Source organism: Pleurodeles waltl, chromosome 10 (genome assembly GCF_031143425.1).
Source record: "Pleurodeles waltl isolate 20211129_DDA chromosome 10, aPleWal1.hap1.20221129, whole genome shotgun sequence".
Taxonomy (NCBI): domain Eukaryota; kingdom Metazoa; phylum Chordata; class Amphibia; order Caudata; family Salamandridae; genus Pleurodeles; species Pleurodeles waltl.
In genome coordinates, this window is record NC_090449.1 from 27285855 (window position 1) to 27311799 (window position 25945).

General features: G+C 53.5%; 1 protein-coding gene across 3 annotated transcripts in view; it reads right to left on the bottom strand.

Annotated features, from left to right (window-relative positions):
• Window positions 1-25945, bottom strand: part of TFE3 (transcription factor binding to IGHM enhancer 3) — an 89668-nt gene that overhangs the window by 12879 nt on the left and 50844 nt on the right. For all 3 annotated transcript variants that reach the window (XM_069209511.1, XM_069209512.1, XM_069209510.1), the window contains exons 3-5: window positions 25453-25699; window positions 22508-22735; window positions 19199-19294 (exon numbers count right to left, since the gene is read on the bottom strand). In XM_069209511.1, the coding sequence (XP_069065612.1) occupies window positions 19199-19294; window positions 22508-22735; window positions 25453-25638 (510 nt within the window). In that variant the 5' untranslated portion in view covers window positions 25639-25699. The remainder of the gene's footprint in view (window positions 1-19198; window positions 19295-22507; window positions 22736-25452; window positions 25700-25945) is intronic.

Consider the following 25945-nt stretch of genomic DNA (forward strand, 5'->3'; position numbering starts at 1 on the left):
TCACATGTTCACATCTGCACGCATGCCCTGGTTGTTTGAGAAAGTGGTCAGATCACACAATCTGGTTTTCCTCTCCCAGGCAGAAAGTTTAGGGCAAAAGGTTACCTGACTTCAGGTAACCTTTCTGGGTTCCTCCTCCTACCTACACCCACGCCTGCGCTCACTGACAATCACACGCATGGCTGATCTGTCTTTCCTGTTCACTCTTCTCGGCGCTGGTCCTATCATCAGAAGAAACCCTGCAGTCCTAACACAGCAGCACGAAGAAACCAAAATGGCGGATGGCACCAGGAAACTGCATTATCTGAAGGCGGATCCCCGGGGTGGGTCTTTAAAGTCCCGTTTGTCCACAGCCAGTCAGAGTGCAGTCTTTGGTGTTCTGGCCCGCTAGCCTAGTGGAAGGTGAATGCGCCCCCTAACCATGGGTGCCTGTACAGCAGGGCCCTTGGAGCGGTCTGACGGAAGGTACCCCGAATACTGAAGGAAATAAGGGGGTGTAAAATTGTCTGTACAGTAGCATGCTTCCTGTTGAAGTAGGACCACAGGTGATAGAAGCCATTGTGTTGCACCTGCAGGAGGCTTGGTGAACAAGACTATAGATATACAAATGACAGCCTGCAAGAGGTGAAAAATCCTTTATCACAAGTATTTTATCAATAATCGCCTTTATCTCAAGTATTTTATCCCTAATCACTTGGCCCTGCCAAGTGGTCTGCAGGTGCACAATGGGCTGAACCATGGGCTCGCCCAGTCCAGAGCTGGTTGAATAGAGCAAGGTGTCCCTTTAAATTCTGTGTCCATCATGGCCACATCTAACCACTTTCGCCCAGGAGGAGAGCCAACCCTAACCGCTGCCAGCAAAGCCTCTACATGCAGATAAATGTGGCCCATGTCCCCCAAGAGCCCAGTGTTATGCTGCGGACAAATGCTGTCCATGGTGTGGTTTCAGCAGCTTTCCTTCTCACACTGCAGAAATCTTTGGAAGGCATCTGTGGTTTTGTGAGGTATTGGGACTTTCACGGGTCCCTCACAGGTCAATTTCTCATCCCCCCCAGACTTTTTGAGCTGATTACACCGCTTAATTAGATAAATAAGCTAAGGTGGGGTAGTTTATAATTAAATGTAGGTCTTGGTTTCTGATGATCGTGCATGAGTTTTTCTTGGTGACCCACAGATGACTGTTCACCTTCCAGTTAGGGAACAGCAGGAGGATTATTACAGGAAGTGCTCTGGGGATGCAGAAGGTGTTTGTGCCCCTGAAGCAGGTTGGCTGCTCCTAAAGCATAGATGATGGCGGTCTGCATTTTCCACTGTTGTGACTTTGCACCGGTGTGATTAAAATGGGTGTTTTGTTATTTCCATTAGGCCTGCCCTCATGCGAATAAGAAAACATTTTGCCTTTGCAGCTGCACTGTATACATCAATGGACGCAAATGCAAAGAAGCTGGGGGAGGCACACGGATTGTGCACCAATGAGAGGTGGTCCACCGTTGGTGTGCCCCCCAGAGGGCTCCCTAAGGAGGCAGGCATGTCCCAAGCATCCCCTTGTAGGTCTGGGTAGTAACTCACTGCAGCGGCCTGCTAGTGGATCCAAATGCAGAAACAACAAGGTGATGGATGGAATGCTTGAATTAATCGGGCAGGAATGTTCCCATGGGGAGCAGGGTGAAGAGTGATTTGCATATGGCTGGGTCCAAACTGAAATAGCACGGCGAGCAAGAAACTATGGGTTTAACCCAGATCTGTAACTGCCATGAATGCTTGCATTGTTCAGCATCCTGTCCATCATCTGCTCTTTTTCGCTTTTGTTGCCCTTAGTGCGCCAGGTATGGCCAGACGTGGGTCCCGTGCTTGCTTTGCCACCAGATTCAAGCTAGCCTGGCTGATGAAGGGTGATACCCTGAAACAAAGCGGTTCCAGGACGCTTGTTTCCGGTCCAGGGAGGACCTGGCCTAGCAGTTCGGGCTGGACTGTTCGCATGAGGAACAGGGTGAAGATTGATTTGCATATGGCTGGGTCCAAACTGGGGTGGCATGGTGAGCAAAAGAACAATGGATTAAACCCAGATCTATGACTGGGGGTGAGTGTTTGACATTGTTCAGTATTCCGTCCAGGGGATCCCTCGCACCCGTGTGTAATGTGGGGGCCCAGGAGGCTAAGTGCGCAAGTCATACATTCATTCATTCACTGAATTCATAAGTGCTTTGCGGATACTTGCAGTCCCCCCACGCTACTGGGCACACGTCTGGGCTACTGGAACCCACAGTGTTGCTCAAAATACACTAGAGTCAGTCGAGGCGCTAGGAGTCTACACATCTAGACTGTGCCGTGCAGCCCCCATGATGCCACCCACCGCTCGCCGGAGGTGAGGAGGTCTCTGGGGGAGAGCTGGGGGGGGGGGTTTAAAAGGCTGCCTCGGCGCCTCCTCTGAAAAAGCCGGCTGGGCAGTCAGTCACAAGTCAGTCTAAGGCCGAGTGCAGAAGGAAGAGCTCCATTGCCGCCTGCGGGGGAGAGGGCAGAACCAGCACAAAACCTGCACTGCCCCCTTTAATCCTGCAGCCTGGGTGTATGCCCAGGAGGTTCGTGCACGTGCGGCAGAGATCGGGCTGGAGGCAGGAGCTCGGGGAGGTTAGCGCTTCCAGGACGGTCTGTGTGTCTTGTCTGGCACCATCCGTCGTCTTGGCACTAAACCCACAGCACTTTACATTCTTGTTGGGGGGTGGAGGGGGGTGAAATCCCACGATGCAAGCGCAGTTGGTTGAAACCTCAAGACTGGCAGCAGGTGTCACACGTGACCAGGGCCATTTCATCTAGGCGCTATGGGACATCTCCACTCTCCACTTAGGCCAGGCCTCACCCTTCATCATGCCCGGTACCCACCACTCTCTACCATTTCCCTGGTTGCCTCTAATGCGCCGCATCCCTTGCCTTCGGCGTCCACTCCGGCCCAGCTCTCACCCACCAGTGCACCCTGTCTCTCCCACCCCAGCTCTCACCCACCAGTGCACCCTGTCTCTCCCACCCAAGCTCTCACCCACCAGTGCACCCTGTCTCTCCCACCCCAACCCTCACCCACCAATGCACTGTGTCTCTCCCACCCCAGCTCTCATCCACGAGTGCAGGTTGTCTCTCCCACCCCAGCTCTCACCCACCAGTGCTCCGTGTCTCTCCCACCCCACCTCTCACCCACCAGTGCACCCTGTCTCTCCCACCCCAGCCCTCACCCACCAATGCACTGTGTCTCTCCCACCCCAGCTCTCACCCACCAGTGCACCCTATCTCTCCCACCCCAGCCCTCACCCACCAATGCACTGTCTCTCCCACCCCAGCTCTCATCCACGAGTGCAGGTTGTCTCTCCCACCCCAGCTCTCACCCACCAGTGCACCCTGTCTCTCCCACCCAGCCCTCACCCACCAATGCACCGTGTCTCTCCCACCCCAGCTCTCACCCACCAGTGCACCCTGTCTCTCCCACCCCAGCCCTCACCCACCAATGCACTGTGTCTCTCCCACCCCAGCTCTCACCCACCAGTGCACCCTATCTCTCCCACCCCAGCCCTCACCCACCAATGCACTGTCTCTCCCACCCCAGCTCTCATCCACGAGTGCAGGTTGTCTCTCCCACCCCAGCTCTCACCCACCAGTGCTCCGTGTCTCTCCCACCCCAGCTCTCACCCACCAGTGCACCCTGTCTCTCCCACCCCAGCTCTCACCCACCAGTGCACCCTGTCTCTGCCACCCCAGCCCTCACCCACAAATGCAATGTGTCTCTGCCACCCCAGCTCTCACCCACCAGTGCACCCTGTCTCTCCCACCCCAGCCCTCACCCACCAATGCACTGTCTCTCCCACCCAAGCTATCATCCACGAGTGCAGGTTGTCTCTCCCACCCCAGCTCTCACCCACCAGTGCTCCGTGTCTTTCCTACCCCAGTTCTCACCCACCAATGCACGGTGTCTCTGCCACCCCAGCTCTCACCCACCAGTGCTCCGTGTCTCTCCTACCCCGGCTCTCACCCACCAGTGCACCGTGTCTCTCCCACCCCAGCTCTCATCCACGAGTGCAGGTTGTCTCTCCCACCCCAGCTCTCACCCACCAGTGCTCCGTGTCTCTGCCACCCCAGCTCTCACCCACCAGTGCACCCTGTCTCTCCCACCCAGCCCTCACCCACCAATGCACCGTGTCCTCCCACCCCAGCTCTCATCCACGAGTGCACCGTCTCTCACAACCCAGCTCTCGCCCACCAGTGCAGGCTGTCTCTCCCACCCCAGCTCTCACCCACCAATGCACCGTGTCCTCCCACCCCAGCTCTCACCCACCAGTGCTCCGTGTCTCTCCCACCCCTGCTCTCACCCACCAATGCACCGTGTCCTCCCACCCCAGCTCTCACCCACCAGTGCTCCGTGTCTCTCCCACCCCTGCTCTCACCCACCAGAGCACCGTGTCTCTCACAGCCCAGCTCTCACCCACCAGTGCACTGTCTCTACCACCCCAGCTCTCACCCACCAGAGCACCGTGTCTCTCCTACCCCAGCTCTCACCCACCAGTACACCGTGTCTCTCACAACCCAGCTCTCACCCACCAGTGCACCGTGTCTCTCACAACCCAGCTCTCACCCACCAGTGCACCGTCTCTCACAACCCAGCTCTCACCTACCATAGCACCGTGTCTCTACCACCCCAGCTCTCACCCACCAGTGCACCGTCTCTCACAACCCAGCTCTCACCCACCAGAGCACCGTGTCTCTCCCACCCCAGCTCTCACCCACCAGTGCACCGTGTCTCTGCCACCCCAGCCCTCACCCACCAATTCACTGTGTCTCTCCTACCCCAGCTCTCACCCACCAGTGCTCCATGTCTCTCCTACCCCGGCTCTCACCCACCAGTGCACCGTCTCTACCACCCCAGCTCTCATCCACCAGTGCACCGTGTCTCTCCCACCCCAGCTCTCACCTCTCACAACCCCAGCTCTCACCCACCAGAGCACCGTGTCTCTCACAACCCAGCTCTCACCCACAAGTGCACCGTGTCTCTCCCACCCCAACTCTCACCCACCAGTGCACCGTGTCTCTCACACCCAAGCTCTCACCCACCAGTGAACGTTGTTTCTCCCAGCAGTGCTTTAAATGGGCCGGTCCTGTCCGGTACTGTGTACCGGCACTTTTTATTTTGAGAAGGAGATTACCTGCACTTCTCAAGAAAAACGTAATACTTTTCAGTGGACAGTAGCGACACTTTTCGGAAACAAGCAGGCACTCTGATACAGAACTTCTAGTTTTCCATTTCAAGCACTGCCCAGCACAGCCCCCACCCAGCATAGCGCCTTGTCTCTCCCACCCCAGCTTCCAACCACCAGTGCACCGTGTTTCCCCCACCCACCTCTCAGCCCCTTTCACCCCACCACGCCATGGCCTTTCACCCACCTTGGCTCCCGGCCCTCCCCTCAGCCGCTCTCTAGGGCCTCGCTCTGTCCTGTCTGAATCCCTCTCTTGCCCCACCTTTCCCGGCACTTCCGTACTCCCACCCCTCACCCAGGGCCTAACCGAAGAAGGGGAACCGGCCTTATCATCGCCGATGCCTGCGGTGAGTCACCGGAGAGGAGGGAAGTGTCTGTCCCGCTCATTGCAACACCGGGATGTGCAGGGGTGCCCTGGCGGAGCTGTGAGGGGGTGCACTGGAGGAGCTATGCAGGGGTGCCCTGGCGGAGCTGTGAGGGGGTGCACTGGAGGAGCTATGCAGGGGTGCCCTGGCGGAGCTGTGAGGGGGTGCACTGGAGGAGCTATGCAGGGGTGCCTTGGCGGAGCTGTGAGGGGGTGCACTGGAGGAGCTGTGAATGGGTGCACTGGAGGAGCTATGCAGGGGTGCCCTGGCGGAGCTGTGAGGGGGTGCATTGGAGGAGCTGTGAGGGGGTGCCCTGCCGGAGCTGTGAGGGGGTGCCTTGGCGGAGCTGTGAGGGGTGCTCTGGCGGAGCTGTGAGGGGGTGCACTGGCGGAGCTGTGAGGGGGTGCACTGGAGGAGCTGTGAGGGGGTGCACTGGAGGAGCTGTGAGGGGGTGCACTGGAGGAGCTGTGGGGGATGCACTGGAGGAGCTGTGGGGAGGTGCCCTGGCGGAGCTGTGAGGGGGTGCACTGGCGGAGCTGTGAGGGGGTGCACTGGCGGAGCTGTGCAGGGGTGCACTGGCTGAGCTGTGGGCAAGTGCTGTGCTGATGTGCACTGACCGAGCTGTGGGGAGGTGCACTGACGGAGGTGTGGGGAGGTGTATTAGCGGAACTGTGCTGAGGTGCACTGGCGGAGCGGGGGGGGGGGGTGTACTAGCGGAGCTGTGCAAAGGTGCCCTGGCGGAGCTGTGGGCAAGTGCTGTGCTGATGTGCACTGACCGAGCTGTGGGGAGGTGCACTGACCGAGCTGTGGGGAGGTGTATTAGCGGAACTGTGCTGAGGTGCACTGGCGGAGCGGGGGGGGGGGTGTACTAGCGGAGCTGTGCAAAGGTGCCCTGGCGGAGCTGTGCACACGTGCTGTGCTGAGGTGCACTGGCGGAGTTGTGGGGAGGTGTACTGACGGAGGTGTGGGGAAGTGCCCTGGCGGAGCTGTACACAGGAGCTGTGGGGAGGTGCCCTGGCGGAGCTGTACACAGGAGCTGTGGGGAGGTGCACTGGCGGAGCGGGGGGTGTACTAGCGGAGCTGTGCAGAGGTGTACTGGTGGAGATGTGTAGAACTGTAGGGCTGAGGCGCACTGGCGGAACTGTGCACGAGTGTTATTAATGTGGGAATAGCGGGGGTACAGCAGGCTAGTGCCGAGGTGCACTGATGGAGCTGTGGGAAGGGGCACGGGCGGAGTTGTGGAGAGGTGCACTGGCGGAGCTGTGCGGAGGTGCACTTAAAACGCTGTGCAGAGTTGCGCCGGCGGAGCTGTGGGGAGGTGCACTGAAGGAGCTGTGCAGAGGTGTACTGGCAGAGCTGTGCAGAGGTGCACTGAAGGAGCTGTGGGGAGGTGCACTGGCCCCTAGCGCACCCCTACACAGGTCCGTCATTGCACCTCTGAAAAGAACCACAGCTCCTCCCCACAGCTCCGCCAGGGCACCTCCGCACAGCTCCGTCAGTGCACCTAAGTGAGGTGCGCCCAGAGCTGCGCGTGCTCCAAGGAAGGATTAAAGCCCTCTCCCCCCCACCAAGAGAGCCCGACCCCCAGCACCCCGCTCCCAGGCCTCACCTCACATCACGGGTCCGGCCCGGGGGTCTCCAAAGCTCCGATGCAGGCGATGAGGCCAGCTCAGGAGGGCGGGGAGAGGCACACGGGAGGTGGGGGTCGGGGGTAGGGGTGGGTGGCGGTCATTGGGAGGGGCACTGGTCACGCCCTAGCTGCCCCCTCTCCAGATACCGTCCCCTCATTCTCAGAAGGGTGTCAAAATCCAGGAGGGAGGAAAGCTAGGAGGGCACAGGCAGACAGAGCAGGCAGGGCACAGGCAGACAGAGCAGGCAGGGCACAGGCAGGCAGAGCAGGCGGGGCACAGGCAGGCAGAGCAGGCGGGGCACAGGCAGGCAGAGCAGGCAGGGCACAGGCAGACAGAGCAGGCAGGGCACAGGCAGGCAGAGCAGGCAGGGCACAGGCAGACAGAGCAGGCAGGGCACAGGCAGGCAGAGCAGGCAGGGCACAGGCAGGCAGAGCAGGCTTCAGGTAGTTCATAGGATAGTGCAGGCAGGTCACAGGCAGGCACGGTAAACGCAGCAGCCAGGGCACAGGCAGACAGAGCAGGCACGTCATAGGCAGGCAGGGCACATACAGAACAGGGATGTCACAGGCAGGCAGTTCACAGGATTAGGAAAGCAGGCCACAGACAGCCAGAGCAGCCGTGCAGGTCAGAGTAGAAAGACGAGAGCAGAGGTGACAGGCAGACATAGGAGGCAGGTTACGGGGGGGGGGGGGGGGGGGCAGAAGTCAAGGCACGGGTAGACAGAGCATGCATATCACAGGCAGGCATCAGCCAGGGCACAGGCAGGCAGAGCAGGTAGGTCACAGGTAGAGAGAGGAGGCAGGTGGTGACCGGCAAATATAGGAGGCAGTTCACAGGCAGCACAGAGCAGGCAGGGCACAGACAGGCATCAGTCAGGGCACAGGCAGACAGAGCAGGCAGGTCACAGGTAGAGGCAGTTCACAGGCAGGCAGCAGTCGGGGTACAGGCACACAGAGCAGGCGGGTCACAGACAGGCAGCAGGCATGTCACAGGCAGAGAGGTGGCAAGAAGACAGAACAGGCTGGCCAAAGTGAATCAGCAGACATCAGCACTTCCCCACAGTCCTGCGGGTGAACCGACTCCTCCCAGGGACACGAGGCCACTGAGCAGGCACTTTGCAACAGCCCCGTGGGAGTGACACCCCGCCCCCTCTCTCCCTGTTGCGCCACCCCGGGTTTATCACAGACAGAAACCGCGCCAACCCCTCTTAATGTCTTCAACGGCTCTCCTTCCAGGAATCTCCCGCCCCCTCCCCACCCCCAGGGAGAGTGCATGAATGAAGTGAGTGCACGAGGATCAGAGGGAGCGCTCTCAGAGCGCAGGGAGGGGTCTCGCAGCACCTCACCCACTCCAGTATCCAGCCTTCACCCCATCAATGGTGCGCCCCGATGGAAAGGCATTAACACCCCAATCAGACACCCTAATAGAGAACCCCTCACACCACAAACTCCTCGACACCACCAACGGTGGTGGCCTGGAAGGGGGGGGGGGGGGGGCGAGATGTCACTGCAGCTATCAGACACCCACCCCTACCATCACTCTAGGACACACTGCATCACACACAACTCTCATCCTCATAAAACACCAGAGTCCCTGGCACAGAATTACTGCATTCCTGAAATGGCACAAATACACATTTTCAGCATTTAAAATAATGCACGTGGGTTTCAAACAATATCCAGTAGAAGGTGGAATAATACACAGCGTGTGAATCTAGAAACACTACTCCTCGAAACACTCAGTTCCACTTCGGTTCACTGCAATAGAGGAGGGACTACCAGTACGCCGGTTGTGAGAGAGTCCCGACAGTCCTTCTGCAGTTTCCATGGACTCCCACGGTGGTAGTAAGGACAGGCATAGGGGAGGGCATTATATGAATCTCTTCTGCTACTTGGTGCTCATGAAAAAACAATCCCTGCACACTTTAAGCCCGTGCACCCCTCATGACAGTGGTATTATTTCCAGCGTGAACACCAGGGGCGTGAGATGGGGGGGGGAGCGGTGAGCTTCAGACTCCCCAACTGTTAGTCTGGGATATATTGTTAAAATTCATTATATGAGAAGCAGGGCATGAGGGGGCGTGAAAAGAGAGAGGAGGGCAGAGCGTTATGGTCACTTAAAAGACAAAGGGCCTGATATGGTCACTTGAAAGACAAAGGGTCTGATTTAGAACTCGGCAGGCAGATTACTTTGTCAAAACGAAATCTAAATCACGTTATGTCCTATGGGATTTACATTTCCGCAGACGTAATATCAGTTGCTGTTGTAACGGAGTAATCCGCCCACCAAGTTCTAAATTAGGCCTAAAGTGTTTCAAACTAATCTACATTTTTAAGGAGAGGGGGAGAGAGATGAAATCTGACAGACACTTCATCATACCCGGCTGAAAGTCCTTGTACCCAACTATTTACTGCAGAATACATTTTTTAGAGGGGTGTAACACTCCGACACCCCCGAGGCTATGCCCCTGGCGAACACGAACTCTCAAATCAGGTCTAGGAGAAATGCAGAACACCGAGCTCACCTAATCATGACGAAAATCTAAAAATGATGCAAACCCTTCACCAGATTTGTGCCCAAGAAAGGCCATCCTTCCCACCTGTCGGACAAGTACTTTTAGAATTAAGTGCACCCCTCTCTAAAGAACCCACAGTTCTCGTCCCATCAGAGATCTTCACTCCAGAAAGTGACCCCTGGGAGCTCCGCCTTGTTGCACAAGTGCTCTGGTGCAGACCACCCTCACCACAACTGGCCAAAGACATCTGGACAGAACGGAGTGCCCCCACTCAGAGACGCTCGCCAACACCTCCTGTTGTATTTTTCACTTTTCTGTGGTGGAGACTACCTAGCGCCCAGTGATGGTGCATAGCGGTTTTTGCTGCTTGCATAGCACACTATAGCTGGCTTGTTCGTGGTGTCCTGTGCGGTGGGCTGTGGCTGAACCTTGTGTGTGTTTTTTGGGAGTCCTGTAAGTAACCAGACAGGATGCCTCAGTGAGCTGAACGTTCACCACTGAGCTATTGTGTGATCTGCAGGTCACCAGTTCGATGCCAGGAAGGCCTCCATCCATCAGGGCTGGTGTGCAGAGTACAATTACACTGGGTAATAGTATCAGAAGTTATGTACAACGCTTAGAAACGGGGGAAGTTCCGTATGAAGCGCTATGTGAAAAAATATTCTGCTGAAGGTGGGGAGACCGGAGGAGCCCCGGAGGCGGCACACAAAATAACACTGCTTAGGAGAGTTGGCTAACAAAGTACTCACTTCTCAGCAACGGAAGAACCGCTTCTGTCGCCTTTTGTTTTCACTTTGAACATTTGAGAAGTTGCTTCAGTTTCTGTTTTCTAAAGTTACACATTTACAGCAGAGGTAGCGTTGGAAAGCACGAGGTTATGCAAGTCCGCCATTGTCTAAAGGCTGGACCGTGGTTTCTCAATCACATTCTGTTGCACCACTCTTGGGGGCAAGCCCTGTGGGGTTCTCGTTTCTCTTCCCCACTGAAGGCCCTGCGGCGCCTTCCCACGCGCGCTCCTGGGTGCAGGTTCCGTGGCAGGCTTCCATCTTGTACCACAGTGCAGGCCCAAGGAGCCTTCCTATCTCTCCAACAGTGCAGGCCCTGCAGCGCCTTCCCACGCGCGCTCCTGGGTGCAGGTTCCCTGGCAGGCTTCCATCTTGTTCCACAGTGCAGGTCCAGGGAGCCTTCCTATCCCTCTCCCAGTGCAGACCCACCAACACCTCCCCACGCTCGCTCCTGGGTGCAGGTTCCCTGGCATGCTTCCATCTTGTACCACAGTGCAGGCCCAAGAAGCCTTCCTATCTCTCCACCAGTGCAGGCCCTGCAGCGCCTTCCCACGCGCGCTCCTGGGTGCAGGTTCCCTGGCAGGCTTCCATCTTGTTCCACAGTGCAGGTCCAGGGAGCCTTCCTATCCCTCTCCCAGTGCAGGTCCTGCAGCGCCTTCCCACGAGCGCTCCTGGGTGCAGGTAGCCTGGAATGCTTCCTTCCTATTCCACAGTGTAGGTCCCGGTAGCCTTCCTATCCCTCTCCCAGTGCAGACCCACCAACACCTCCCCACGCTCGCTCCTGGGTGCAGGTTCCGTGGCAGGCTTCCATCTTGTACCACAGTGCAGGCCCAAGGAGCCTTCCTATCTCTCCACCAGTGCAGGCCCTGCAGCATCTTCCCACGCGCGCTCCTGAGTGCAGGTTCCGTGGCATGCTTCCTCCTTATTCCACACTGCAGGTCCTGGGAGCCTTCCTATCTCTCCGCCACTGAAGGCCTTGCAGGGTCTTCCCACGCGCGCTCCTGGGTGCAGCTTCTGTGGCAGGCTTCCATCTTGTTCCACAGTGCAGCTCCTGGGAGCCTTCCTATATCTCTCCCAGTGCAGGCCCTGCAGCGTCTTCCCACTCTTGCTCCTGGGTGCAGGTTCTGTGCATGCTTCCATCTTATTCCACGGTGCAGGCCCAAGGAGCCTTCCTATCTCTCCGCCAGTGCAGGCCCTGCAGCGTCTTCCCACGCTCGCTCCTGGGTGCAGGTTCCGTGGCATGCTTCCATCTTGTACCACAGTGCAGGTCCCAGTAGCCTTCCTATCTCTCTGCCAGTGCAGGCCCTGCAGCGTCTTCCCACACTCGCTCCAGGGTGCAGGTTCCGTGGCATGCATCCATCTTGTACCACAGTGCAGGCCCAAGGAGCCTTCCTATCCCTCTCCCAGTGCAGGCCCTGCAGCGCCTTCCCACGCGCGCTCCTGGGTGCAGGTAGCCTGGAATGCTTCCTTCTTATTCCACAGTGCAGGTCCTGGGAGCCTTCCTATCTCTCTCCCAATGCAGGCCCTGCAGCGTCTTCCCACGCGCGCTCCTGGGTGCAGGTTCCATGCATGGTTCCATCTTGTACCACAGTGCAGGCCCAAGGAGCCTTCCTATCCCTCTCCCAGTGCAGGCCCTGCGGCGCCTTCCCACGCGCGCTCCTGGGTGCAGGTTCCCTGGCATGCTTCCATCTTGTACCACAGTGCAGGCCCAAGGAGCCTTCCTATCCCTCTCCCAGTGCAGGCCCTGCAGCGCCTTCCCACGCGCGCTCCTGGGTGCAGGTTCCCTGGCAGGCTTCCATCTTGTACCACAGTGCAGGCCCAAGGAGCCTTCCTATCCCTCTCCCAGTGCAGGCCCTGCAGCGCCTTCCCACGCGCGCTCCTGCGTGCAGGTAGCCTGGAATGCTTCCTTCTTATTCCACAGTGCAGGTCCTGGGAGCCTTCCTATCTCTCTCCCAGTGCAGGCCCTGCAGCGTCTTCCCACGCGCGCTCCTGGGTGCAGGTTCCATCTTGTGCCACAGTGCAGGCCCAAGGAGCCTTCCTATCCCTCTCCTAGTGCAGGCCCTGCAGCACCTTCCCACGCGCGCTCCTGGGTGCAGGTTCTGTGGCATACTTCCATCTTGTACCACAGTGCAGGTCCAGGGAGCCTTCCTATCCGTCTCCCAGTGCAGGCCCTGCAGCGTCTTCCCACGCGCGCTCCTGGGTGCAGGTACCCTGGAATGCTTCCATCTTATTCCACAGTGCAGGTTCTGGGAGCCTTCCTATCTCTCTCCCAGTGCAGGCCCTGCAGCGTCTTCCCACGCTCGCTCCTGGGTGCAGGTTCCCTGGAATGCTTCCATCTTGTTCCACAGTGCAGGCCCAAGGAGCCTTCCTATCTCTCTCCCAGTGCAGGCCTGCAGCATCTTCCCATGCTCCGGTCCTGGGTGCAGGTTCTGTGGCATGCTTCCATCTTGTTCCACAGTGCAGGACCAGGGAACCTTCCTATCTCTCTCCCAGTGCAGGCCCTTCAGGGACTTCCCACGGTCACTCCTGGGTGCAGGTTCCCTGGCATACTTCCATCTTGTTCCACAGTGCAGGTCCTGGGAGCCTTCCTATCTCTCCGCCAGTGCAGGCCCTGGAGCGTCTTCCCACGCGCGCTCCTGGGTGCAGGTACCCTGGAATGCTTCCATCTTATTCCACAGTGCAGGTCTTGAGGTCTTCCTCCCCTCTCCCCAGTGCAGGTCCCTCGGGCTCCTCCTGCCCCATTATTTGTCCCTTTGTCTCTTTCTGTCCACTACCGTGTGTCTTGCCCCCGCGGTCCTGCAGTGCTCGGTCTGCTCCTGCCCTGCACCCCGGTGTAGATCACGTTGCTTCGTCTGCCTTGCTCGCTGGTGCAGGTCCTGCAGCACTCCTCGCTGCAGCTGCTCCACGCAGTGGTCACTGCTTCATGTTCATCTCACCCCACAGCAGGTGGAGGGCTCATGCTGGTCGCTGAAGTGGGAGGGGTTTGTTCTAAAGGGCTCCGCCCCTTCCACTGACGGACAGGTCCTACGTTATAATGTATTTAGGTAGCAGTCAAGCACCTGATAAGGCTTCTTGGCACATGAATGAAGGGGCTGCAGAGACAAAACCTTAAAAAAAGGTCAGAAATGTCAGGTTTGGCAACAGAAAACAATTCTCTCCAGGGTTTGTCATTCCTCTAAAGCATGCAAGGCTCTGATTGCGAGTTAGAAAAAAATAGGCTATTCAATAGTTTGACTACGGTGAAAAGCTGAAATGAACTAACGTTTCAAGAGCACGTAACATCGCCTGATTGCAATGTACATGTAGGTGTGGTTCTCGTATGGTCAATGCTTTGATCTCTGCTACTCTTCTTAAGCATTGGCAAAGCCAATAGGTCTCGCGCTTAAGCAATCGTATATGGTAATTGGAAGTATTACAAGTAAATAGTATTGGGATAGATATGTATTTATGTGGAAGCAAAGAACTCTAGAATGATATTGGTATAGGTTAAAAGGTCAGGTGACAGTTGCACTGTCAAGCCAGACCTAAATATCCTTGTAGAAAGAGAAATGATGTTGTAATCTAAGAAACTTTAATAGCATTCCAATATCATGTGTGTGTCACTGATAGTTCAAGCTTAGACTGCTGGAGAAAGAAACAAAATAATCACAGCTTTGTGGCGGGCAAGCGCTTGTTTTGAGGAAGCACACAACTTTGGCTGAATAAAAACATGTACACCTGACTCCCAACACCTGGGGTGACCCGAAGCCCCTCTCTGATGATGCTCACATAATTGTCTGCAGACAGCTTCACTGGCAAGCCAGCCCATAAAAAGAAAAGATGGTTGCAAAGAAAACCGCCTTCAATGTGACGCCTTCAGTGAATAATGAATGCATGCATGGGTTCAAGAGCTGGTTGCCCTCACAATGTTGGGGCCTTTATCAGTTTTCCAGTTGGAGGTACCAAGCGCTGGGAAAGGGTTAAGGCTCCCCAAAAAGTATACATTTTGTGCAGCACTGGATGGATTTGGTTGTGCCTCAAAAAAACTCAGCCATTATGGACGCCCCCAAAAATTTATTTAAGCTGCTTTTTCCATTACAGCCTGTAGATGGCAGCTTGTGAATCTAGAAAGAGCTTTGCTGCAAATGTGATACATATTGAAGCTGAAAATCAAATCTCAGTCTAGAGCAGTGGTCTTCAAACTTTTTAATGCTGCGCCCCCCAGCGGAAAAAAATCATCAGGAGCCCCCCTCTGGATTTTTACCAATTATTCTGTTAAATTGCCAGTGTTTAAATATGTTTGCACTTATTTAAACATTGCAGTTTAGTTATGTTACTGTTTTAAAAATGTAATCAAATACATGATGCCAAACATACTACTCTGGTCGGGCAGGCCTTAGTACTGTGTAAAAGTATCCACAGTGTGAAAATTAGACGTGATGGTGGGGGTTTGAAGAATATTTGGAGTCCCTCCCCTTTTGCCACATACTCCCAGCTTGGATATAAATGACAAAACATGTTAGTGATGGCCCATTACAGAGTGGTTTACTGCTACTCATGTTTTTCAGTTTAAAACAAAGCCATGTTGTTAGCATAATTCTCTTTTGGGCACAGCCTGACGCCACCCCCTGGGATGACTTGAGGCCCCCCTATGTGGGCTACCCCGAGTTTGAAGACCTCTTGTCTAGAGTAACCAGGCCCAACATTCCCAGCCAAACTCATTCCCATTTGCAGATCTTTAAATTACATTTCGCTGAACACGGTTTCATTATCAGACCCTCTTCCGTCTACATTCAGACTCTTTCTATGCACTGCAAACATTTCTAGAACTGGCCTTAGCTAAGCCCTTTAGTTTTTATTGAATTGATATGTTTCATATCCTTATCAGTGATTTCATCCAGCCTCCGTCATTCACTGGTCTGTTATTGTGTCAATCACACTCTTGTGCAGCCCACTAGACAATATAGCAAGGGCAAAGGTTCCGCCCAATTCAGCCGTCAGCTCTAACTTCAGTGTGAGTGACAGAAGTCCGCACATCCACACACAGAGGAGTTTCCTTATATGCCAAAGTGTACTACTATGGCAATGTATGCTTTTTGAGACTAAAAAATGATTTTGCCTTTACTCATTTTTTTTCTTAAAGATAGATGATAGCCCGACAGCTTCCCCAAAAACAGGCATTTGCAAATTCAAGTGTTCAGGCTTTTGATGGCAGCCTTTGGTTTTTGTCAATGTTTTTTTTTTGTCATAGATTTTATAAAACGTTATTATCGGGGGGGCCTTCTGGGCTTTCAGTAATATGAAAAAAAAACGAAATGCAAAACAAAAATCTTTGGCCTCGAAAAGTAAACGTTGCTTTACTAGTGCCGGGCACTAAAGGGGCTACTGTGTGCAAGGGGGGAGGGGGATGGGGGTTCTCCCGGTGAAAGAGCAGAATCCCCTCACTCACTGTGAACCTAGCCAATGTCTGAAGGGGGCTCAACCACCGACTAATGATGTACGCTCTAGTGGGTAGAAGAAAAATATGAATGACACAGCAATAGACCAATGAAAGAAGGCGGCAGGCAGAAAGCCCCTATAAGTAAATATTTTATATATATAAAATGTTAGTAAAATCAAAAACCCTTGACCAACGCCAAGGTTTTAATAATATCAGAAGGTCTTGGATAAAAACCAGCTCTAATAAAGTTTTGCAAAAACCATGACAAAACAAGCACTGACAGAGCCAAAAGTTTGGGGGATAGTAGCATATCTACTGGCTTTGCTAATGTTTGCTCCCATATCTTTCTGTGCTTCTGGGGGTATCTGCTAGTTTCATATAAACACAATAATGAAGCAAGGTGTGCACCCTAATAATGGACCCCAAAAAATAGGTGGAACAAAATATCAAGAACAAATATTGAAAAAAAATCAACAAATACATAAGTCTAGACTTTCTATACATAGCTCTACATATATGTGCGTTTGTGGTACGTGTATCTTCAAGGTCCCTAGATGTGGAGTTACGTGTAGTAAATCTACACTTGCCTGTGTCACCCAGAAAGTCCTGCTTTTCTGCCTGAAAAGCACTCGACAAAAATTTGCAGCAGCACAATCAGAGGCTGTGGCACCTTAACCGAGGCCTGTGCAGCTTTCTTTTACTCGTCTGGGAACAGATTTATGCGGCACCCAGCACTCTTCATGTGTCCAGTGTATTACACTGATGAGCGCCATGGAGGGCAAAACAGGTCTATTATTGTTGAGCGTCTCTGAGTAATGCCTGCTCTTCGGCTTATAATGTAACTTTTAAGGTGGCATTTTCTGCAGATAATGACGTTTGCAGCTTTAGCTAGAAAGTGGGTGTTCTTCGGTGACATATATACCCACAGCTTCTGAAACAGGTCTGGGGTAGGGGTGGGCGGGTGAGCGCATTTATGGAATATGGTATCTTTCCTGCATCTCTTTTTATTGTAGTAGCGATGCCGGGCTGTCACTTTTACTCAGGGCCACTGGAATTGTGCGGTTCAATTGCCTTTCCGGTTTCCTCATAATTATGGGTTTGCCGCAATTGTCACATAATCTCTAACCTGCTGCAGATTTTAACAAAAAATATGTTTCTAGCTCAAACGGATCAAATGTTACTAAAAACCCTGCAACACGTGTTGCTGCGCAGTGGAAGTCTCTTTATAAAAGTTGCTGATTGCTATATTTGGGTGTCAGACTTGTAATGAGGCAAATCCTCTGGTCAGATAGCGTCAACACATGTAAAATTGACAAAATAATGAGGTAATACTATCACAAAATGTGCCACGGTATGCCAGATAATCGGACTTTTCTTGCCAATGAATCATGTAAACACTGCCTCATAATTTGGTCGTCCCCTGCCGCATAATTCCAATGTCCCTGCTTTTAGTACTGCGTACAACCCTTGTTACCCTTCAAACATCCCATTTCGCAGCATCGAAAATGAATAAAAATCATTTATCTCAGAAATTCAAGTTTATGGCGCATGCTGCGCTATAAAACACTTTTTGGCACAACGAAGGCGTGGCACAACAGCCACCAGGCACTGCACTTTCACCCACAAATCACGCCTACTTGTCTCTTACACCTCCAACGAGCCAGTGCAGCTGGATTTCTGCCAGGGAGCCCTGTGTCATGTTTGGCACTTTGAGACACTCGTGGCTTTTCAATCAACAGCACTCTCCTTGCTGGGATGTTTAAGCCCACGCCTGCAATGTATAAAGCGAGACTACAAGTCCCAGAATGCAAACGGTTTAGGCTGAAAACTTGCTGAAGGTGCTAAACCTAGTAAAAGCCAACTTGGGCAGTACATGCATGTTACTTTAATATTATTCTGTCGAGCAGCATATTTTTGGGTAACAGTAAAGCCTTTTTTTTAAAAAACTGGCAGACACCACAAAATATTGGCAGGGACTGCTATATAAAACAATAATTTAAAGTGCTATTCTAATTGTTATTGTTAATGACATAAGACCAAGACCTCTGGAATTATCCAATTCTGCATCTATGGCGTTTTCCACAGAATTATGGATTACCCACAGTTGCTACATAATCCATTAATTTACCGCATAATCTGCAGAGTTTTACAAAAATAATTCTTTCTAGGTCGAACAGATCAAAAGTTATTAAAAAGACAGCAAAGTGTGTTGCTGCGCAGTGGAAACCCCTTTGCAATATGGACTGGTCAATTTTAAATTGCTTATTGCTGTGTTTGGATGGTAGTCTCAAGCTAAGAAGTTGAAAATGTTGCCAAAACAGTGATAACATGTCTACATATGCCAAAATAACAAATACTGTAAAAAAAAAAAAAAAAAAAACAATGTCCTGCACAATTTGCATCTTGTTGGCGCATCATTTACCCAACCCTACCGCATAATTTGGTTCTCCCTAGCTGCATAATTCCAGTGGCCCGGTTTAAAACAAGTCACAACAGCATTGGCATATGTGGGGGTAAATTAAGAACCTGATACGGCACTGTCCTAAGGCCTACAGACTAGTATACATGGACACTGGAATTATGCGGCTGTGGCGATTGTTGTATTATTATAGGTTTGCTGCATTTGCCACATAATCCATCATCTGCTGCATAATCTAAACATTTTAACAAAAAAACAAAATTCTAGCTCAAACGGTTCAAAAGTTACTGAACTGCAGTGATGTGTTGCAGTGCAGTGAAAGACACTTTGGAAAGCTGGACTTGTCACCTTTTTGTTGCTTATTGCTAGATTTGGGTATTAAAATGGTACTAAAGTGGTGCAACCAATGCCCAGACAGTGTTACCAAGTTTAAAAATGACGAAATAATTAATGCTGTTACAAAATGTGCTGTATTATGCCGCACAGTTAGCCCTTTCTCGCCGCATAATTTCCTCGACCCTGCCGCATAATTTGGCCCTCCCCTGCCGCATAATTCCAGTGGCCTGCAAGTATATCGCAGTGAAAATACATTTACCAGACGTTTCCCCAAATATATAAAATAAAGCCAGCAGGTTCCTCGGGTAGTGAGGGAGAGGGGCTGGCGGGGCCTGAACCAGGGGCCACCAGGGGCCACCAGGCTGGTCCCAAGGACGGCAGCCATTTTATGTGCCAAGGTTGACAGGCCTGTGTGTTGAACTGAAGCAATAATGGCCAAGTGCTGCCTACTGAGGGCTGCCGGGGCTGGGGCAGGGTCAGGCACAACGACTCACCGTGCTGGGCATCTGCAGTCCGGCGTCGATGAAGCTCATGATGTCCTCGTTGAAGCTCGACTCCAGGCTGATAATTTCTTCCACCACGTCGTCGATCTGCCGGGGGGAGGGAGGCTAGAGGTTAACACGGGGGCACGCAAACTCCACCAGGCCTGCCCACCCAGCAGCATTGCCACCCTATGTGGAGAGCGAGGAGGTAGCCATAACGTGCGCCCGGGGTAGCGCCTGGCGCACGCTTCACTGCGCACCCAGGGCACCGTGTGCTATCGGGCGTTGACACTGTGCCCTTGGTAGGCCACCTGTGGTGCCCCCAGGCGTCGGCACTGTGCCCCTGAGCAGTAGGTCGCCTGTGGTGGCCCTGGGAGTTGGCACTGTGCCCCTGAGTAGTAGGACGCCTGTGGTGCCCCCAGAGTTGGCACTGTGCCCCTGAGCAGGTCGCCTGTGGTGCCACCAGAGTTGGCACTGTGCCCCTGAGCAGTAGGTCGCCTGTGGTGCCCCCAGAGTTGGCACTGTGCCCCTGAGTAGCAGGACGCCTGTGGTGCCCCCAGAGTTGGCACTGTGCCCCTGAGTAGCAGGACGCCTGTGGTGCCCCCAGAGTTGGCACTGTGCCCCTGAGTAGCAGGACGCCTGTGGTGCTCCCAGACGTTGGCACGGTGCCCCCCGAGAGGTGAGCCGCTGTGGGGGCTCTGTGACGCGGCCAGGGCACTGTCCACCCTGGCCCTTGACGGCAGGTCATATGAGGCAGGCAGTGAACACCTCCACCGCCCCAGGGGGCTCTGCCCCTTCACCCTCTTGAGGGCTAATCCCTGTGCAGTGTTTGCGGAGCGCCTGGGAAGGGGCAGGACATAGGTCTGAGATTAGAGGACAATAGAGTCCAGCTGAGGCCTGTGGTCAGATGAGCCCTCTCCACCTCTTGACAATAGGGGTCTGCAGGAGGGGGGGCCCTCCAAGGGTGTCCACGCCCTCACGCAGGGTCAGGGGAGGGGCCACTAGGAAGGGAGAGATATTCCACCTCACATCCCGGCGGAGCACAGGCTCGCAAGCAGATGACTGGCAAAGCCAGAAGGGCTGGTGAGGAGTCAGTCCTATTCAAGAGCCTAGCTCATGACTGATTCTACCCAGTACTACCAGACTTTTGGATAGATTCTGTTTTTGCAAATAAGACCACCCTCTGTAAATCGGTGGCTTGTTACTGCAGAACAGGGGCAGGAGAATTAACGCCCCCCCCCCGAGGCAGAAGAGTCCAGGACCTAGCAGTAACACCCCCCCCCCCTCACAACACTAACACCACTGACCCGATGTTCAGACTTCGCCCTCGGTATGGGGGGTGCTCCTACTCCTCTCAGCCACCAAGGGGGGGGGGGGGGGCGGCGTGCCAGAGAATGGTTAACTTCTAAAAACATAATTCGTTTTAATGTGTGAGTGTTTAACAGCAGGGTGCAGAAGGTCTGGGTCAAGGTACACGCCCTGGGCCATCCCCGCCCCTCAAAATGTGACGAACACTCACACCAGAGGCCTCACTCATTGCTGCCCCTACACCAGAGGCCTCACTCGGAGCTGCCCCTACACCAGAGGCCTCACTCGGTGCTGCCCCTACACCCCAGGCCTCACTCAGTGACTGCCCCTCAACCGAGGCCTCACTCAGTGCTGCCCCTATATTCCAGGCCTCACTCAGAGATGCCCCCACACCCGAGGCCGCACTCAATGCTGCCCCTACACCCCAGGCCTCAATCAGTGACTGCCCCTCACCCGAGGCCTCACTCAGTGCTGCCCCTATATTCCAGGCCTCACTCAGAGATGCCCCTACACCCGAGGCCGCACTCAGTGCTGCCCCTATATTCAGGCCTCACTCAGTGTGCCCCTACACCGGAGGCCTCACTCAATGCTGCCCCTACGCCCAGGCCTCACTCAGTGCTGCCCCTACACCCCAGGCCTCACTCAGTGCTGCCCCTACACCCCAGGCCTCACTCAGTGTTGCCACCCGCACCCCAGGCCTCACTCAGTGTTGCCACCCGCACCCCAGGCCTCACTCAGTGCTGCCACCCGCACCCCAGGCCTCACTCAGTGCTGCCACCCGCACCCCAGGCCTCACTCTGTGCTGCCCCTACACCCCAGGCCTCACTCAGTGCTGCCACCCGCACCCCAGGCCTCACTCAGTGCTGCCACCCGCACCCCAGGCCTCACTCTGTGCTGCCCCTACATCCGAGGGCTCATTCGGTGCTTCCCCTACACCCAAGCCTCACTCACCCTCACACATGAGTAGCCACTGTCCCTTTTAATGCACCTACGCTTTGGGTGGCATACGGTGCTGCTGCCCGACGCATGAGATGCCCCTGTCCCTTCCTCCAGTCATCGGTGCTGCTGTCCGCTCAGGCGATGGCTCACTACCCCATGCTATACCCCTGCACCCCTCTGCCCACGGCTGCCGTGTTCCATGAGGTGCCACGGCCCTTTACATGCACCCAGCCTTCCCACAACGCTGCAGCCCCTGACATGAGGTGGCCACGCATCTCAAATGCCCATACCCTCTGTGGTCCTTTGCCTCACCTTTACGAGAGGCTGCTTCGACTTCAGGGCAGTTGCACCAAAGCCCTCCCACAAGATGCCACCCACCCTCACGCCCTGCAGAACACACTGCCATCCTCACGTCGGGTGCCGCAAGTCTGCAAACATATAAACAAGACTACAAGTCCCAGAATTCAAAGAAAAAAACTGGACTGGAGCAGCACACCACACACGGACCTGGGAAACTTGGCAGGGCTGGACCCTAGGTGGCGTCAATGGTGTCTGGTGAGTGCACCAGGCACCCATGCACCGGTGCCCCCGGGGAAAACTGCAGAGTCCACCAGCCCGGGAAGTTTAACCCTGGTGGATACTACAGAGTTAACAAGCCCCGGAAGTTCAAGCTGTGCCTGTCCCTGGGTGCCCAGCCTCTCTGGTGGCCCGCATCTAGGTGACCACCATCGTTAATCCAGCGCCTAGTTTACTCAGAGCCTAGGTGCCGATTTCCTTTATTTATCCATCACCCAGGCACCCGTTCCCTCCAGCACTAGGTACATATTTTCTCTCTACCCAGCAACTACTTGGTCGGTTTCTCATTTACACACCTTCTAGGAGGCCCTCCACCCTCTATCCAGCACCAAGGTACCAATCTTTCTGCTCACCCCACGCCTAGCCACCCATTCCCCCATCTACACTTTATTGAGGTGCCCACCCCCTCATACACCCAGTGTCCAGCTCCTTGGCTACTCAGTGCCTAGACGCCCTCTTCAGCCCCCCATGCTCCCCAGTCCTCCAGATGTGGCTCACCTCCTTCTCCGAGTTGGACCCGATGTTGAGCATGGCCATGGGGCTGTTGGGGGCGCTGCTGGCACCGGGCGGTGGTGCTTGCTCCGGGGCGGAGGCTGCCTGGGGTGAAAGCGAGGTGGTCATGGCCTGCGTGGCCAGCTTGTTGCCCATGGAGAGATACTGCTTCACCTGGTGACGCTGCGTCTGCTGGATGTGGTACTTGGTGGGGTTCTCAAGGTGGGTCTGCACCTGTGGGGACAAGCGGGTACGATGAAGAACATATCTGACAAGGAAAACCAACCGGGGCCCTGACAAGCAAGCCCCCCTCAGACACAGTGAAACCTGGATAATTCGATAACCAGCGAACAATGGTTCATATGAATTATTCCGAAAGACATTTATAATTCCACGTCCAGAAGATACACCATGTCTAGGCATATTACACTTAGGATACAAATCAATGATATTGTCTAATCCAAGAAGGATTGTAGAGTGATAGAGGCAGTGCTTAATTTGTGCTTGTTTCCGGTGCTGAGCACCGGCACTTATTTTTGAGGGCCGGGGCTTATTGTTCTGCCTCAAGCATTTCCTGGGAGTAAAAGACAAATATGGGACAGACGGAGGAAGGAAAAAACGAAAAAGCGTCACAAAAGGAGAAAGCAGAAAGCTGCAAGAGTGAGCTGAAGGGGCAGGGAGGGGCTGTAAATGGATTAAGGAGGCCCAAGGTGGCTTCAGGATTATGCTGCCTCAGTATTCCGTGTTCACACATTTAATTGCAGCAGCCGGGTGTTCAAGAGGAGGGCTTTGGGCACCGGCACCGTTTTCTTTACAAATTAAGCACTGGATAGAGGTGCAAGTAAGCAAAAATATTCACACATTTATTTACAAGAGCAAAAAAGTGATGGAGACTATAACAGATTAGCCTTGAAACACTTGCCGTTGGTTGACAGAGACGGCTGCTCTACCCCAACCACTATCTGAAATCCGCAGGGTCTTGGTAAGTTCTACCACCCGTAGAAGACAGCAGACATAAAAGGCATTCAGGAACGAGACTTAAAAGAGATTCATGAACGAGCACCACTTTCACAATGATCATAATTCAATAATGATTTATCCTGGGGCCTTGCTTTCCCCGTGCAGTTCCTCTGCGCCTAGAAGATTTGTACTCAAAGGAGGTAGTGCTATTGTGCTGGTGAAGGCTCTGGGTATTTGGGACATTAAAAGGTCGAAACGTTGGCTGATATGTTGTTTGAACTGTTTATCTTCTATCACCCATTGGATCCGAACAGGTTGTTTCTTGGAGATACAGTGCACACAAATGTTGTTTTAATGCCAAATTGACAATAAGGTGTTGCGCCACCTGTTTGATACACGTGTGTTGCCACCACTTGGTTAGAGCAACTGAAATTGCACCACAAAACTATTGTAGCACCCCACTTTTTTTTGCTCTTGTAAATAAATCTGAGACTATTTTGATATACTAGCATACACTCAGAAATACACTGCTGAGGCTAAACCAGCAACGCTGAGTGTGAGTACCAGACAGTAGTCAGACTCAAGGCGCTGCTTTTCTTCATGTGTAGCAGTGAAACGTGAGAAGCCCTGTGATAGTGTTGCTTCTGGGAGCTACAGGACCCTCGCTTTTAGAAACCACGCTGCCTCAAAGTCACCTTCACCTGCCCGGCTTGGGTACCACTGATGCAACGATGCTAGAGCTCAGGGCAATGTAGTTAATTTCAAAGTACTTTCTAAAGCTGATTCCTAGAACAAACAACCTCAGCCTACTGGGTTCAGATATTTGTTAAAAACCGAGGCTTGGCCACCCCTCACCTGTTGAGTAGTATGACAGGGTGATGTAAGTCTATGTTGAATGTGAGACGTAGCCTGGGTGAGGGAAGAACCAGGAGTCTCTCTGTGACAGACATAAGTGTAGGGAACACCTTAAAGACCGTCTGGCAATTGGGTGTGGGAGTCCGACCCAAACTGCATTACTTGCTACACACCTACCCACACACTTACACAAACCTTCATCACGTGTTTCTTTGTTACAAGAGAGAGGAATGTCACATCACCCTAAGGACATGTCAACATGGCTGCAAATGATGCCTCTTCTGGTATAAGGCAGTGTTTCTGAAAAAGTGGTCCAGGGACACCTGGGGGTCCGCAAAGCCTACTCGGGGGGTGCACAACTGTTTAGAAAATTAAATCATATAAATAGATTAGGAAAATCTACATAACTAAAGAAGCTACATGTAAAATTAAACATTTTAAAACCTTTGGAAAATGAGAAGGAATTTAATATAAGAGGCTAAAATTTAAGTTAGTATCCCCAGATTGATTTGTGGGAGCAGTGAACGTGCATCCAACAGAATATAGTGTGGATGTTAAGTGGAGTTAACTGAATTCAGAAAAGCTCCATCCTTTCCATTTGAATTAAAAGTTTTTTACAATTTGTTTTGTGAATTACATAAAATAGTTCATCGTTTGTGTACTTGTTTGATGAATTATTGCTTCTGTGCTTCTTATGTATCGTTTTGGAGCTGAAAATGCTAAGACTTGCTTTCGCAGCTTCTAGTAATGACTCACTGTGGGCCCCCAGATTTCAATAAAGATTCAGTGGGGGTCCTCAGCTTCCAGTATCGATTCAGTGGGGGTCCCCAAAAGTCAAAAGGTTAAAAAACACTGGTATAACGGATGTAGTCTCAAAGTGGCTCTATGTTCAAAGGTTATGTGGGGTCCCTCCTGTAGCGGGTGCATAGGAGAGTGACCTGTGTAAGAGAATGCCACAGGAGTCCTTCCATTGGTCCTCAGGCAAAGATACGCCAAAGCGAGGCCGATGACCTCACACCTTTTCCGCCTGCGCCATCTTCACTGCTGTCACGTATGGCTGACTGGAGCGAATGGTACTGAATAGCTCCTCAGTCTGAACTTTTTTTGTATGAGCAACAACAGGCTGTAGACCTTACCTTCAAGACTTCCACAGGCACCTGTGCAGATGCGGGCCTGGCCGCTGGGCTGACGCTGATGGCGGCTGTGGCGGGGGCCGCCAGGAACTGGGCGGCCTGCTGCTGCTGCTGCTGCTTCTCGCGCCGCTGCTGCTCTTGGTCCTGGGCGCGCATCAACTGCTGCCGCAGCAGGATGCGGGACGACATGCTGGATCCGGAGAGGGGCGTCGAGGTCGGCAGGGACTGCGGCTGCTGCACCGACTGCGGGCTGCAAGGGACAGAGATGAAAAAAAAATTGACATGACTTAGAAAAGGCTAGGCAATACATTGGGGGGTGCCCTTGCAGCACCCCGCTAGGGCCAACCTAATTTTCTTCTTTGTCTAAGGTGCATGTATGTCCAGCACTCCCTAAGTGTCCATTGGGCTATGTACCTTCTCTCTTTTAGCGCCTCGGTTTTATGAAGTGCTGGGCGGTACTATGAGGTTTTTAAAAAACTTTATTCTTTCTTCCTTG